The sequence below is a fragment of the Mixophyes fleayi genome, chromosome 2 (assembly GCF_038048845.1).
Source record: "Mixophyes fleayi isolate aMixFle1 chromosome 2, aMixFle1.hap1, whole genome shotgun sequence".
NCBI classification, from domain to species: Eukaryota; Metazoa; Chordata; class Amphibia; order Anura; family Limnodynastidae; genus Mixophyes; species Mixophyes fleayi.
Window position 1 is genome coordinate 137330138 of NC_134403.1, and position 16867 is coordinate 137347004.

General features: G+C 38.3%; 2 protein-coding genes across 5 annotated transcripts in view; one reads left to right on the forward strand and one right to left on the reverse strand.

Annotated features, from left to right (window-relative positions):
- Positions 1-9682, reverse strand: part of PCID2 (PCI domain containing 2) — a 33422-nt gene extending 23740 nt beyond the window's left edge. Inside the window, exons 1-6 of the mRNA XM_075200041.1 lie at positions 9498-9682; positions 7719-7785; positions 6789-6878; positions 2738-2811; positions 1624-1684; positions 402-448 (exon numbers count right to left, since the gene is read on the reverse strand). Coding sequence (XP_075056142.1) covers positions 402-448; positions 1624-1684; positions 2738-2811; positions 6789-6878; positions 7719-7754 — 308 coding nt within the window. The 5' untranslated portion in view covers positions 7755-7785; positions 9498-9682. The remainder of the gene's footprint in view (positions 1-401; positions 449-1623; positions 1685-2737; positions 2812-6788; positions 6879-7718; positions 7786-9497) is intronic.
- A 62-nt stretch (positions 9683-9744) lies between these two features.
- CUL4A (cullin 4A) overlaps positions 9745-16867 on the forward strand; it is a 79192-nt gene continuing 72069 nt past the window's right edge. Inside the window, exons 1-2 of one of the 4 annotated variants that reach the window (XM_075200044.1) lie at positions 9745-9790; positions 12177-12364. In XM_075200044.1, coding sequence (XP_075056145.1) covers positions 12235-12364 — 130 coding nt within the window. In that variant the 5' untranslated portion in view covers positions 9745-9790; positions 12177-12234. The other 3 variants (XM_075200045.1, XM_075200046.1, XM_075200047.1) reach the window with 3 other exon arrangements.

The following is a 16867-nucleotide window of genomic DNA, read 5'->3' on the forward strand; positions in this document are numbered from 1 at the left end:
ATTCAAGAAACACAATGTTGTCTCTAATGGGACCCATTTAAATGTCTTGTCTCGGAACAGTCAAACAATCCTCAACTTTGTCTTAACTATCACCACTTTTTCTCATTGTAACAATGATACAGGAGTAGTGTATTACATTATAAAATATACTACAGAAACATATCAACTTGTAGAACTTTCAGAAGGTTGAAAGGAATGCCAATATCAGCTCTTCATACAGTATATTGTAAGAAGGTGGCAGGGTATGCTCTAATTTACAGTTCAGCAGCAGCGAGCCACAGATTACCTATGCCTGCAGATTTATATAATTATGTGATTTAAGTGAAAACTGAATTACTAAAGAAAAATCATGGAACCTAATTATTTACACTGTATGCTCATGTGTGATCGATCATACTTACCAGTTTTCTTCTTTATGTGCCTGAAATGTTTTCAAAAAGGATGTAAACTGTGTTAAGGTTAACGTACTATCTGGCTTTAAATTTGGAAAACAGCCACACTTATAGGTAAAAATAAAAGTAAAGCTGGTGCGTGTAATTTGAAACACATGCTGTATCGCAGCCTGGGATATAAAAAAACATGGGTGACCAAATTGTATGGATCACAAGGCGCCTTGACAACATGGTTGACGAACGGCTGGGCACTCTGGCAGACCATGGTCATCAGATTTTCTACCAGTCTTCATAAGATGTTGAACAAGTCTGTTGGTCTCTTTGGCCAACCCACAAAGTGATTTGTGGCAAATTTGGCCTACAATTATCAAATTGGGTGACCAAATCTCTGCATATATGAACCATTACAAAGTAGTTTACAGTTTATTTTCTTTGTATACTCCTTATTACCACAAATAGTTACAGAACAATTACACTTTATAATATAAAAACAAAAACACAAATAAACACAATTACTCCCACCCCAACTGAATATTTAAGGGTCCCAGGGGAAGGACCACAAATAAATTGGGCCTAATTGTTCTTATTACTCAGCGAATGCTGTCCTTTATCTGTAGACATAAAAAAAACATTATGAATAGATAGTAGTAAACCATAAAAAGCTACCGTGCCACCCAGTGGCAAAAAAGGTCATAAAACATGAGTTACTAATCAATAACTTTTCAACTAATTATTAACCTAATAAAAGGAAAACTATCAAGACATAAAATAAACATGTTGTGCAAAAATACATACAAAAAGAACACTGCAAATTGCACTAGATAAACATACATAGTATTGCTTAAATTTAGTATTTTGTTCTGATGCTTCCCTTTTAGTACGGTGCCATCCATATACCGTTGTACCACTAGTAACACCTGCACCACAATACTAGAGGAGATTATAACTAACCAGTTAACTTATGAAAACTATTTTGCAAATATATACATTAAATGAGACACATTTATATCACCATAAAAATGTATTTAAAAAAATAATAATTTGATAATAAGTTTTCATTTAAGTAATTTAAGACAGGAGTACTGGCACTAATTTACTAGATCGGTAGACTGCTACAACACACAAATCATATATTACTTCTAAGAAACCTTTTATTTATTTAGTTGTTTTTGCTACATTTAGTATATTAATTACTCAGAACACGCGTCTACAACATAAAAGGATATTGAACGACAACAGTTTGGCATTTGTATGCCTCCACAAAATCATGGTTGGAAACAGCATATGTGCACCTAGAAATAAAGACATTTAAAGAAAAGTTATAAGGTGTCAACACAATCCTAAATGGAACATGTTTATATAGTACATTCACTAATATTTCCGCAAAAGTTCCCATACTCAAACTGCATGAGTAGAATTAATGAATGCTGCATTTCAGCAGTTGGGGAAACACTATCTGTTTGATAGGAAGCACAACGTCTCTATAGGACAACATGACAAACCAAGTAGCTGGCAATAGGTACTTCACATATTTACATGTATTCTTCCTTCAATGCATTAAATGTGGAAGTTTCACAATGTGTCACGTGACTGAAGTGGGTGTGGCCAGCACCTGAACAGGAAAGCAGGTCCTTCTGTTCTATAGGTTTAGTCTTACATGAGTGTTTAACCATTGCAAGGCACTGCTAATATACAATACCTCAATTTCAGTCTTTTGTCATTTCACAATAACATCCAGTTCCTCACCTCACCTTCATAACCATTTCCAGCCCACCATCTTTCATCAAAAGTTGAAGAAGCACCTCCAATTCACCTATAACTTCCTTTCTCTGTTCCCCTGTTGTACTGTTATATGTGCACTGCATTGTTATATGTTCTTAAAAACATAATATAGCTATAAAATCTGCTATTGTAGCAATCAGTTGAAGCTATTAAACAATGATAATGAAGATATTTTGATATTTTAATTTCTGACAGAAATTAGATATGATTGAATCAATTGTGATAATGGCCAAGCAATTGCTATTTGTAATTTACTGGTTGTGCTCTTTGCTGCAGTTGTAGATCACACATACTAAATGTATTCTCTGGGGGTTTTGTATAGGAATAGTTGAATTGGCCACTAGAAACCAATTTGTTGCCTACACCAGTGTTCATGAGAGTACACCCAGTTCACTAGGATTTATTGATACCTCTGAGCTATGAAGCTGTGAACATTGGTTCACTCCACAAAATGGCTACCTCCACTATGAGGAGGCAACTGGCACATTTTGAAGTAAAATAAATGGTTTGTTCATTTAAAAGGCTTGAGTTTACTGACATTTAGGTGCGATATTTGATGTTACCTTAAGTGAGCTGCAAACATTTCATCATATGGCGGCTCCAGCATCTGCTGACACTTTTCTTCTGGAGCAGACAACTAAATGATAAAATATATGAATGTATCTGGTAGGCAGTGTATGTAATTGGTCTAGTGTTAAGCAATACATTCTACAAATTGTATTTTGCATTGTTTCAGAATTTCATTACACAATGCTAATTTTGAAGTGGACCCCCATAGTTTAAAGTAATAATTCTTCTTGAACCCTTTTATTCTGCTGCTCAAATGTGGGACTGACTAAACTTCCACAATCAAGCAAGATCTTCATAAATTGTAAGTTGAGAAATCTATATTGTTCAGTGCAGGATGAGACAAAGATGCAGAAACCAATATAATGCAGTAAAATCAATATAAGTAGCAGTTGTCAATCAATAAGAACAATGTCAATATATAGAAGTTCAAGACTAGTAAAGTTCATCTAAGGATCTAAATATTCAGCAATGAATAGAAATTCAAGCTACAATAATAAATAAATTACTTAAAATAGAATGAAATAAGATAAATGAATTACGAGCACCCATCTCAGGACCCAGGTAAGTCCAGAGTAGTTAGTGGATCTACTACTGGTCCCAGCAGTCTTTAGGGATCAGCGTAGTGCCTTCAAATATTCTGTTCTTTATGGGCATGTGACTTCCTGACTTGGTGTTATAATGGGATGGGTTATCCATGCATACAAGTAAGAGAAAAGTTGTGTTTTAGGTAACAATTGTATTTACAATGTAAATAAAACCTAGGTAGGTCATTGCTGAGCTGCAGCAAAAGACACAGAGAGTCAACCCCTAATGATCTTGTTTACAGCCTGATAACTATGGAAGCCTTTAATGACCAATAATACTTCCTTTCAGCAAAACGTTTTTAAACCTTTTAAATGTGTTATCAATCATTATTCCTGTTATTGTAGATGTTGTAAGGCATCGCCAGACAGTGGGGAATCAGGGCACACATAAAACAGGGACATAAAAAAAAGGCAAAATAAATGCATAAATGAAAACAAAGGGTAGCTTACAATCAATACAGGTTTATATTTAGTACTGACTTCCACAGTGGAATTAATATTATGTTGAGTGTTGCAGAGGGGAGTGCAAAATAGGCTTAATTGGATAATTGTAAAAGGTAGTTGAAGAATGGGTATGCATAATTAGATAATTGTTGAATCAGTGACGTTGACAACAAGTACAAATATGCCATAAATTTGGTTATCATTACAAGGGGGAAATAAAACACAGATGTAAATAAAAGAATAATAGAGGAAAATAATGAATAAAATATATAATGAATAAAAACAATGAAATGTAAAAAATTGAAAAAAATTAACTGGGTCCCATATACATGGACATTAAGAATAAATCCATTAGGACGCACAAACGTGGTGCATGGGGTTGCATTAACAATATTGCAGGCTTAATACAGAAAATAATAGACTATTGATATACAGTACAAACATGTAAGCTGGATTCCTATAAATTTAAAGTTAAATGAGTTGGCACTAAGATGAGTTTTAAAATGTTAGGAAAGGCTATAGGTCAAAAGTCTAAGCTGGTCCTGCCTATGTACTGCAAACCACAGGGGAACTTAATGAGGTAGATGTTCCCCTTTGCGGGTAGATGTATTACGCCACAGTTCTTGCAAGACTCCAACATTCAGCGACTTTGCAGGGCAAATTTAAAACGACAATGTCTTTAAAGGCAAGTGTCGGAATGTCGGAGTCTTGCAAGAACCACAGCATAATACATTTACTCCTTGGAGACACAGAATATCATGTTTTATTTTGAAGAGCTCTTGTGGCTATTGACTATAATACTGAATTTAACCCACTGCCCTCCCTATCATATAATAGTATTTTGGATAGAGATGGTCACTGACCCCCGTGTTTTGGTTTTGGATTCGGTTTTGGATCTGGATTACCGTCGTGTTTTGGTTTTGCAAAACCGCCATTGCGTGTTTTGGTTTTGTTTGGTTTAGTTTTGCTATTTTTTGGGAAAATCCATGTTTTTGGGCCTAAATTAACCAAATTTACTGCTCCAACTGTTTTAGAGACAAGTAATCTAATTGTTGAGGTAATAAATCATCCAAAAAAACAGTTTAATTCTTCGTTGGTAGGCCTTCATTTATTCTACACACAAAACAGATTGTCTTCCTCTCCATCTATGCATATTGGCAATGCAGCCATCGTCTTTGAATGTATATTACACCCTACACTTTTCTTGTCACGTGCCAGAACTGCTGCCACTGGTGCAGGACTTACACAAACAACCTCATCCTCATCAACATCCTCATTAGCGCCCTCGTCGCCTACACAAATCTCCCCCTCATCCTCTTCTAATTCCAAAGTGGCATCCTTAATTTGGGTATCACCGGCTACACTCGGGCTATTAAGGCACACATCAGCAGAATGCTCACGATTAGACATCCCACTGTTGGATGGACTCTCCACAGGGATTGTTGTCATTTGTGAATCAGAGCAAATATTCTCCTGTAATGCCTCACTGTTATCTTGCAGCTCGGCTTTGACGTGTAACAGTAGTTGTGCACCAATTGTAGGCTGGGTAACTTTTTGGGATCTGCCACTAATAGCCAAAGGTGAAGGCCTCATTCTCGCTTTGCCTCTGCGTGTGTAGAATGGCATGCTTGCAATTTTTTTTTTATCGTCACTTAACTTTTGCTCAGTTACACTTCTTTTTCGCTTCAATACAGTAAATTTTTTGGGGTTTTTTATTTTTTGCACTAATTTGGAAACACTCTGTTGCTTGACATCGCCTTGGCCAGATAACGTACTGGGAACACTAACATCAGGACTGGTGACAGAACCTGGTTGCTCATTCTGATCATATGTGGACTGCTTTGAATCCATTCTGAGCGCAAACCACTGGGGAGTGCTAAAAATTATTTGGTAGATACTGCTGACAGATATGACTTTTGACAGCCAGAAATATTAATGCACAATTAGGGAGGACACCCCAAAAGCACTGAGGAGTGCTAAAAATTATTTAGTAGATACTGCTGACAGATATGACTTTTGACAGCCAGAAATATTAATGCACAATTAGGGAGGACACCCCAAAAGCACTGAGGAGTGCTAAAAATTATTTAGTAGATACTGCTGACAGATATGACTTTTGACAGCCAGAAATATTTATGCACAATTATGGTGGACACCCCAAAAGCGCTGGGGAGTGCCAAATATTAAGAAAAAAATAATAAACCTCTATCCTCCTCTCTGCACTAGCGATTTTGGTTAGAGCAATTGCAAGAACAATATTGTATTCTCTGTCCCTGCTCTAATCAGCCTATGACTACATCCTGCTCTCTCCCTCTGTCAAATGGCAATAGATTGCTATGGCAATGGATTGCTGTGGAGGCGTGTATTTATAAAGTTGAAGTATCGCGAGAACTGAGCCCCGAGATCCGACGACGTCACGTTGACGTTCGGCCTCGATTCGGAACAGGCGAGAGAGTACCGAGCTGCTCAGCTCGGTACTCGGATACCCAAAGTTCGGGTGGGTTCCGTTCTCGGAGAACCGGACCCCCCCATCTCTAATTTTGGAGGGGGTCTCACGGGACTCCTATAATGGGACCCCCACTATCTGCTGTACTTAGTATTAAAACATAGCTGGGTCTCTGTTGCTCTCCAGAGCAGGAAAGGTCTGATTCTGGCTCCTGACGATAAGAGCGCTGCTTCAGATATCATCTGCTCTGGAGATACCCAAGCAGAACTGACGTTGTTCAGCAAAGTCTCGGCTATATTTAAGTTCCAGTAAATCTGAGAACAGCAAATGGCGGGAAACCCACAAACGTACTTTGATACTGAATGTAACAATCCCCTGTCTCCCTTCACTATAAAAGAGAAAAACCCTTTAAAGGACGCAAAGAAAACAAAATGAAGATGAACAATTAGCTTAACAAAATCAACACCAAATGTACAACCATTAAATATGCAAAATACTAAGAACTTATATACACTTAATAGTTTTCAAAAAGAAATATACTAAAGGGCACATGTGTGATTTGTTTCCTACCTGTAACCTGGGGTTTGCAATGTGAGGATGCCTAAAAGAAACCAGGTCTGCAAAACTGATACCATTTTTTGATTCAATAGCCTCCACCACCTAGATTAACACACAATACATATACAGTTACTACAAGCATTCAAATTATTTCTTGTTTATTCATGTTTGAGGCTGAAAGTAAATTTCATAATAGTTAACACTTGAAAGTCTGCACATTATATTATGACTACAGATAATCACTGTATTAAAGCACATGTTTGTATTATGAATTGATTCAAGCTACTATACTATAAGTCTGCAATTTTGGTAGTTTTCCACTGAGCAATATTCAGTCACACAATTGTTTGAGATTAATTGCATTGGTTACAGATCACACAAGTTGTCTCACGAGATTAATTATACACAATTATGCTACTAAAAATGGTAGAGTAACCCTAACTAAAAACCAGTCTGTAATATAAATAGTTATGTTCATGAGAAAGGTGTGAGGGCTAGTTCACTGGGACCAGTGCCTAGCCCTGTAGTAACCTCTAATCTCTGTGCATTATCTAGAAATGAAAATACTCAATTCTACTGAAAGGGTTATTTTCTGGAACCCTGGAAAAAGACAGTGAAACAGCATATGATAAATGCTATGAAAACAAGCAATCCCAGCTGGCATAATTTGTAGTAGTTTCATCTTATACTGTGAATATGAAGACTGTCCACAATTTCAGCAAAAGAAACATCACACACATTTACAACATATGACCCACTGGGACAAGGTCAATACAGAACATATTATATTCCAAGTGTCATAATAAAGTTACCTTACAAACGTTATCTTCATTTCTGAAATCATTTTCTTATACATTGATGACAGATCCTCTTTATTTATTTTTTTACATTTGCTAATATTTCCACAAACAGCCAAAATATAACCGATTAAAGTCACAATACCTGTTGTAAATATTGATTAATAGTAATGTGTGCCATATTTCCTCCTCAATATAAGCTTATTCTGGGCCTGTTATAAACAACAAAAAAACAGCAAGCATCAGCTAACAAAGCATACTGATGTAATAAGAATTATTATTATTATTTATTATTATCATTTATTTGTTAGGCGCCACAAGATTTCCGCAGCGCCGTACACAGTACAAACAGTAGACTATACAGGGCGAAACAGTACAGAACAATAAACAAAAATACCAATACTTCAGAAACTCCAGGCAGGCTGCTCCAATAAGCATGGAGCCGAAGAACAGGTGAGGAGACAGGAGGGAAGAGGGCCCTGCTCATGTGAGCTTACATCCTAAAGGAGGGTAGACAGAACCAGGCACAAGGGGAGCCAGAAGAGAGAAGGGAGAGCGAGTGGAGGAGGTGAGGTGAAGAATATGACAAGATAGTTACAAATGGCTATATGAATACATAAAGGAGGGATGATCATATTGGTGGGCACCAGGGATTGGTAGACATCCTGCAGACTCAACAGGAGCTTTGACACCTTCATTCACCTAGCACAATCAACAGTAAAGAACAGGGAAAACTCTGCAGCATGGGGTCAGCCTGACACCAAGTTTTGAGGTACAGGTAAGCACAAAACAATAATTGGTACAACCACAAGTGCAGGCACACACCAATACTGCTGACTGAAGGAGAAGGGCATGTGTGCCTTGAGTAAGTACGTAGCATCTTAGTACATATTTCTAATTAGTTACTCTCTATGATGTTTAAAATATTTACACTATCCATTTTTGTGTTGCTTGTAACATGTATAGTGCTGCACTGTACAAAATGCAGTACAAGTTGACAAATTCAAAGTCTTACATTGATTACTCTGTTCCATTTGCTATTTTAGTTTAAGTGTTCTATGTGTGTGTGTGTGTGTGTATATATATATATATATATATATATATATATATATATATATATATATATATATAAAAGTTTAATTTGGCCCTGTTCAATGGTCTTCACTTTTAACTGATCCCCATGTATACCGACAGGTAATACCATAGGGTAAGGGGGGCACACCAGCACTGTTTTACACAGTAGATGTCTACCTGTACATTTGGTTGGACACACTATTTTGCTATCAGACTTTATACTATAGGGCTGTAAGAACTGGATTTATAAGTTTCTCGCTGTCAGAATGAAATATCTGATGCTTCAATGTAGCAGGCACAATATCCGACTTCTTGTCACACATACATCCCCGAATCCCAGTAGTGATGGCTTGTGGTTTCTAGACAGCTATACACATCATTCCTCAAATTGATAGTATATATGGACTGCTGCCTAAACTGTCATATTCCCAAATTCTGACAGTTAAGGGATGTGGCAGCTGCTGAAACAGCATATTCCCCCCATCCCTACAACTTCAGGATGTGGACAGCTGGCAAGCTCCCAAATGTCTGCATCAAGTGGCTGTTCTCTGAAGTAATGATTTCTAAACCACTTCCTAGACTGCAAAATATCTGATTCCCAATAGTGGAAAGTTGTGGATACTGCCTAGACTGCCATATCCCTGATTCCCAGCAGCTATGGGTTGTGTATGGCTGATCTTGCTGCTATACTGAAAATTCTCCGCAATGATGGGATCTGCTTCCTAGGCACTCATATAGCCAGTCATATAAACACCCATCGTGCCTGGGAAAACACCAATGGAGAGCTGCAGCTGGGTTATCTAAATGCTGACAGTCACTTATGCTAGTGAACAATGAATGAGATAAGTACCTCTGAGATACACTCTGATCGTTCGGATATCCCAGAGTGACGACAATATAATCACTCTGTTGTTGTCTTCATCTAATTGGAACTTCTGGTGGCAATCGGCTACTAAAGGCAAGAATAGAGCACCTCTCCAGGACTCACCATACAGAACCGCGCAAGCGCCGACAATTTCTGATGACGTCACGTTGAGATGTCCGCGATACTTTTCACTGAAAGGCGCATGCGCTACGAACCCTCACGTCATTTGTAATGTCTAGCGACGCGAGACTTCCTGACGCATGCGCGGTCCCTGCATGGTGAGTCTCCGATAGTTGCCAATACTCGGTCCCGGTGTTACCGGAAGAGAGAAACGCTGTGTGTAGTAATAGCAGCCTGGCGATACCGAGACACCTCACCACTGTCGTATTTGTTATTAGTATGTTTAGTTTCCATAAAATTAGGCCTGCAGTATAATAACACTGAAGAGTGTGCTGTCCCAATTTACCATAATGTTTATTATATGTCAGCAGCTTAATTGTAGACTGTAATACACTGGTTGGTTGCTAATGTTAAGTGACATTGTGTGAGAAATTGCCTTCTGCTTTGCTGACTTCTCCTTTGTTAAGCCAGTGACATTGTAAGTAGACTTGTGAGAAAACAGACTCAGGTATTCCAATATTGGAACCAGGTGTCTCTTGTTATGGGGCATGTTCACCTCTTTTAATAAGCCTATAACAGATTTTTGTTAATACATATTTGCTGCTACTAATCTTTGATAGAATGTGACTTTGTGGTTCACAATTATGTTTTAGTGTTGTTAAAGTCTTCATTTTGTAGAATTGTTTAATGTTCTAGTTCCTTCTGTTATATTTCTCAATGTTCATGTTTGAGTCAAAATCATATGAACGGGATAGAGTCTGGAAGTATTCTGGTAGTTTAAAAATAAAATGCTCCCTATAGCACTTACAAAAAATGAAATGAAAAGTAGATAAACTTCAGAACCGATTTTCTAATCGATTAGTTAACGTAAACTTTTTTTGGTCTTTAAAACCGAAGCAAAGTGTAGTTTCCCCCGATATCCTTACATCTTGGTGCTTTTCCCACTTAAATTCATAAGCTTTTGCCTTAAACTTTTGATTCCTCTCTTTGCTTGCATGCTGTTGTGATTTGTTTTAAAGATACCATAGAATTCACTTTCTTTCTCAATTTGTTTTTCCCCTCAAAGTTTCTAACCTGTTTTTATACATTTCTAGAATATTTTATATATCCTGGTAGTACTCAGAGCCTCTGCTACCAATGTTATTCTGTTTTAAAATATCAGTGTACTGTATTGTCTGGTACTTGCTATATTCGCACTTTGACCAGGATTTAATATTAACTCGGTTAACACTGTGTCAACCTTATTGTGGTATATAGAGTTTGTGCACCCTAAAGTAAATGATTTCATCTGTGCTTTTAACTGCTGCATTGGATGGAACTATCTGCATAAATGATAATAATTGCTGTGTTAGGTTCGTGTCTCACTGTTGTGAGTAGAGTATTTCAGGATAATACTGTTATGGCTATGTTGGTTTCACAATTTATTGCTTTACGTAATTGTTTACACACCTGGATTCTGTCTGCAGGGTGACTGTTAATACATAATAGTGATGTATACTTAATATCTTGACATTGTAGTGTTTTCATTAGATTTAAAGAAAATATGTTGTGCAGAGAAGACCAAAAATGATTGTTTAGTCCAGTGGTGGACAGCAGACAGCCCTGGCAGTTGAAAGTGTCACATGCAGGCCACTTACCCTATCTTTGCTTCCTGCTGCTAGAGTTTTTGATGTCGCAGACTGAGCACAATGTGTTCACACAGTCTAGCGGCTTTGTCTGTCATTGTTGGTCATGTCTGTTTACCAACTTGACTAGCTTGTCTTGAGGCTGAGTACACACTATAACAAATTCTCCCGATGCAATATCCGTAAAGATTTTACAAACGATTAAGGGGGTGGGGGGGGGGGGGGTACTGATTAATTGGTTTACACTAAACACATTTTACCTTCAGATCTGTTCACTTCATCTGTCATATCCATCAACTGAAAATATTGTGACTGCACACTCTCTATAGAGAACCCTGCTAATCATGAGTGCATACACACTGCAGAATGGGAGTGTCATAGTTTCATCGTTAAATGACATTTAAGTCTGGTTTAAAATTCAGATGAAATGATACAATGTGGTTTGGAATGCTAATTGTTCATCGTTGCCGTGTACACACTAATGCGATATCAGGCCGAACAGCCCTTTATTGTGTGATTGGCCTGATAATGGGCTAAAAACATTGTAGTGTTTACTCAGCCTAACATGCTAGCTAGCTGTGTGAACAATGTATGTTGGTGCTCTTGCTTCTCCACAAAGGTCTCTTGTTAGATCAAGTGCCTTGGTTGTGATCTTTTAATGCTGATAGTTCTGTTTTCCTTATTGCATGCTTATTACTGGAATAATGAGCATATAGCGGGTATTGTGCTATGAACACATTCACATCATGGCACATTCCTGGCAAAAGCCATTTCTCCAAATATGAGAGAAAATCTGCATATCTGTTAAGCCTTCAATTCCAATATTGTGATCAAACATCTCCAAAATGAATGAGTTTCATATTGCTATACTGTATTAATAGCATGCTGTTTTTCAGTTTCTAATTATTATTTTTTTCAGACACCAAATGAGTGGTTAGTAATAATCACCTACTTGAAATTATTCTTTTGCTGCTGCCATGGAGCAAGACGCTCATAAAAAAGCAAATTTTTCAACACCAGTTGGCCATACTAATGGACTTACTAAAACTTCAGCACTGGCGTCCAAACCTGCGGCTTCAAGAAAACTGATCATTAAAAATTTTAAAGGTAGGTTTCTGGGATATTTAGGCTTCAATCCACTTTAAGTGAATTATGATTTTGTATGCTTTGGAATCTAATAGGGATGTTTAATCATATAATGCAAAATATACTTAATTGGAACATGGGAGTCACTTGAATTGCATTAAATATTCCAACCTGCAATAAAAATGTTACCCGCTTACCTCCAGTGATTATTGAACCACATTGTAGGATGACTTCCACTTATACTCTGCATCATCAGACTAAAATGCAAAAACCGATATTACATGTTTATATATAGTTGTAGGCAAGACTTTGGACACACCTGATCAAACTAATTCTCAGTTAAAGCAAGGTAGCACAATCTCTGCCAGTTCAAGCTTAAACATGTCTGCACATTGTAATGGACAATTGCTATTTATTTGTTGAATTTAACAGACAGATGTTTATGCATCATATCAGTACTTTGTAATATTTCCTTTGGCATAAATCACTGCTTCCAAAAACTTCTTGTAGCTAGCTAAGACTCCTGTTCTTGGTTTGTTCCTGCCTATGAGAGAGCTGACATTGTAAGTGGAAATGGGCACATTTAAAATAAGAGAAGTGAGGATGGTTCAGAGTGGAGATTGGGACAGTGTGAATAGTGTCATTGGGGATAAGGTAAGATCTAAAAATAAAAAGAGATGGGTTTTCAGAGAGCGTCTAAAGATTTGAAGGTTGTGAGAAAGCCTGATTGCTTGTGGTAGGGAACACGGGAGAAGTCTTGTAGGCAGAAGTGATTGATGATCTACTTGCTGCACAGTCTAAGGGTCTCACTTTTGTGAGAGCAGTTTCAGTGGGATGTTGGGAGTGTAAGCCTGTTAGCAGAAAGTTTAGAATGGATTGAGAGGAGAAAGTGAGATGGAGGCAATCGCTCAAGTAGTTTGGAGGCAAAGAGGAGGAGAGAAATAAGGTGGTAGTTGGAGAGAGCGGCTGGATTGAGAATTGGTTTCTTTAGATTTGGTGAGATAAGCAAATGTTTATAGGAGGATGGAAATGTGCCAGTGGAGAGAAACAGGTTGAAGAGGCGAGCATGCAGTGAGTGGAGATGGATCAGAGAAATTGGGAGGGAATCGGTACAGGTTGTAGGGTGAAATATGATAAGTGAGGAAACTTTGTATTCAGTTGCTGGAGAGAATGAATTGAGGGTTATAGGGCGGTGTAGATGAAGGTGGTTGGAATTTGGCATGAGGAAATATCTTGTCGAATGGTGTTGATTTTTGTCTTTGAACTAGGTGGCAAAATCATCGGCTGTGAGGGAAGAAGGTGGAGGAGATGCAGGTGGGCAGAGAAGTTTGTTAAAGTTGGCAAAGACAGGACATGGGTTAGAAGACTGGGTGGGATATTAAAGATTTGAAGTATTTTTGTTTGTCAATTGAAAGGGCAACGCTGTAAAACTAAAAGAATGAATTTATAGTTGAGGAAATCTGCAAAGAAAGGATATTTCCTCCAGTGGCTCTCTGCAGAGCAGGTGCACTTTTGCAGGTAGCAGGTCTGTTCGGGGTTTGTATTGTCGGAGACTGTATATAGTAGCTGAAGCCGCATTGTCTATGGCTGAAGTGAGTGTTTTGTTATAGAAAGAGGCAGTCTGATTAGGGCAGGACAATGCGATCAATCAATATGATGGCGTCTCAGTTGAAACCCAAGGTGGAGCACCTCTGCTCCAGGATGAAGGATCCGCAGGCGTTTAGTGGCGAGTTTAACAGCTATGGCATTAAAGCCAGCCGAGGTAAAAAGCATGATTCTTAAGGTCAAGTCTTGAGCAAACCATGATCAAGGCTTGTAAGACTGTGTCAGACAGGAATTAGATCTAGATCTCTTGCTGTGAATTTAAGGGGTTACCTACCTCTTCTTTCAGACTTTTCTGCAGGATGGTTTTGGAGGTCCAGGTTTCAGCCCTTTTCAGTTTTCTTTCAGAGAAAGCTGTCTCTTTTTGTCTGAGGTGCAGACATTTTTTTTTTATTTTTTTTTTGCAGTGATTGATAGATGTGCAGCCTCCATACACCCCTCTGGCAGCTCCATGGAATTTCAGTCTGGTGCTCTCTGCCTTGCAGCACTCTACTTTTGAAGCAGTCTGTTCGGTGGAGTTGAAATTCCTCACCTGGTAAACAGTCCTCCTGTTTTCTGCCTCTTCTGCCAGAAGAGCTTTGGAACTGGTGGCTTGTAGAACTCAGTTTCTCATTTTTCATGAGGACACAGCAGTGCTTAGGGCTAACCACTCCTTGCATAAGGTGTTATCAAGATTTCTCCTGAATAAAGAAATTATGATTTTGACTTTGCATCAGGATAAGTCTTCGGAGTAAGAGAGTTCTCTTCAATCTCTAGATGTGGTTATGACCTTGAGGGTATGTGGATAGAACCAAGGATTTGCGAAGGACATATGACCTGTTGGTCCTCTGACGTCCACAAGAGAGGCTGGCTACTTTCTAAACAAACCATTGACAGGTGGCTTACATTGGGCTGGACAATGGGAGGGCGCATTCCACTAGGTCAGTGGGTGTCTTTTTGGCTGCATGGCACAGGGCCTCCGCTGAACAGTTGTGCCAGACGGCCACCTAGTCTTTGTTGCACACATTCACAAAGTTCCTCAGGTTTAATACTTTTGCGTCCAAAGATGCCAGTTTTGTATGCAAGATGCTTTGCACCGTGACTTCTGAGCATACGCTCCTTTAGAGACAGCTTGGGGGCATCCAAAGCATCTACAGTGTGCCCCATGGGTGTAAGAAAAAATAGGATTTTTCTACTGTTAAATCCTTTTCTCTGATTTCAGTGGGGGACACTGGCACTCTCCATTTATAGTCTTTGTTTATGTTCTGGTTCTTTGTTCTTAAGATTTTTTTTTTATTGTGGAAGAACATTGTTTTCTCCTCTGCCTCTTGTTCTGTACTCCTGTTTTTGTCCTTTTCGGGCTTTGTTAAACGAGTACTGAGGTTTAGGAAGCAACCCATGTGGTATAGAGTGGGAGGAGCTTCAACTTCATTGATAAATTTGAAAGTGCCTAAATGCTCTATACCCGGCATCTCCAGTGATGCCATTTGATTCCAAGAGAAGGATTTAAGTACAAAAATCGTAACTTTTTTTTCACCATCATTCACATATTATATAAATATCTTATTTTATATATAACTTATTATATCATATAAATAACCATTCACCAAATACTGAGGAAAATCAGCAGGGAGGAAGTGGAAGTAATTGTAGTTCTCCCTTTCTGGCCTCGCAGGTCATGGTTCTTGATAACCCATTTATCACCCAAATCTGAGCAGTCTTGCTTTGATGGGGTGGAGAGTGAGCAGATGCTGATCAAACAGTATAGAATTTCCAACTGGATTTTATAAACCACTGTGAAGAATAATTAATGATTTATTACTGAATCTGTAAAAAGTTTTAACAGATATCCACTCTGAATGTCGTTTTTTCTTTGCATGAAATATTCTTGTATTAAGATGTTTTCAAGCAGTAAAGATAACTTGCTCTTTCATTATGCCAATGGGTCCTTAATTTTGTACTAGAAGTCTTGGTATCGAGTCATCTTGAGCCTTTGCAAACGGTCTTGCTTAAGTGCTCCAAGCAAATGATCAACTAGTGCTTCGGATGAAGCCTGAATTACTACCTAAAGAAGTATCATCCTTGCACAGCAAAGGAGTGTATTTTACCATCCTTTGTCCACATCCATCAAGTCACAAAGAAGAGCACCTGCATACTGTTGACCTCGTGAGATGAATCTTTTTTGTTTCTCCTGGAGTAAGGAACTTTGGAGGTCTGACCAACTATTCATCCTTCCAACAGGAACTCCTAAAGGATATGCTCCATATAAGGATATAATCTCAAGATGGATCTGGAAAGTTATCATACAGGCATATAATGAGAAAACATGAGGCACCAGAAATCCTCAGGGCTCATTTAGAAAGAGCAGTAACGGCACCCATGGCTCAGAAAGCTGATGCCTCAACAAGTGACACCTGTAAAGCAGCAGGATGGTCGTCACTGCATACTTTCTTGAAACATGATCTTCTTGATGTGGTTTCATCCAAGGATGGTTAGTATGGATCAAAAAAGAAATTTTTATTTTACATCCATACTGGTGTCTGTTTACCTGTTTTACCCACCTTCTATCATTGCTTGGGTACATCCCTTTATCCCTAATATACCCCTCAAATGTTGTATGCATATTTATCAGGACCATCTTGAGAAGTTACTCGAAGACACATGATTGAAGGAGAAGCTGCGTTATACACCTTGTAATGTGTTTCCTTGTCCTGTCTCTGTTCAGCTGAGCAAGGATTTAACCCGTTCGTGAGGGCTGCCATGGAGTTCGAGAAAAGGAAATTAGCATACCCAAATTAACTTATTTTTTCCAATCTGTTAAAGTCGGCAATTAAATAGCTATGATTCATAAAATGTCATGTTTAAGTTCCTAACCTGCATAGGTTTTGGTAACTTGTCACTTAGAGATTAACTGAAACATGCAGATTCAACAGGAGTGCCAAA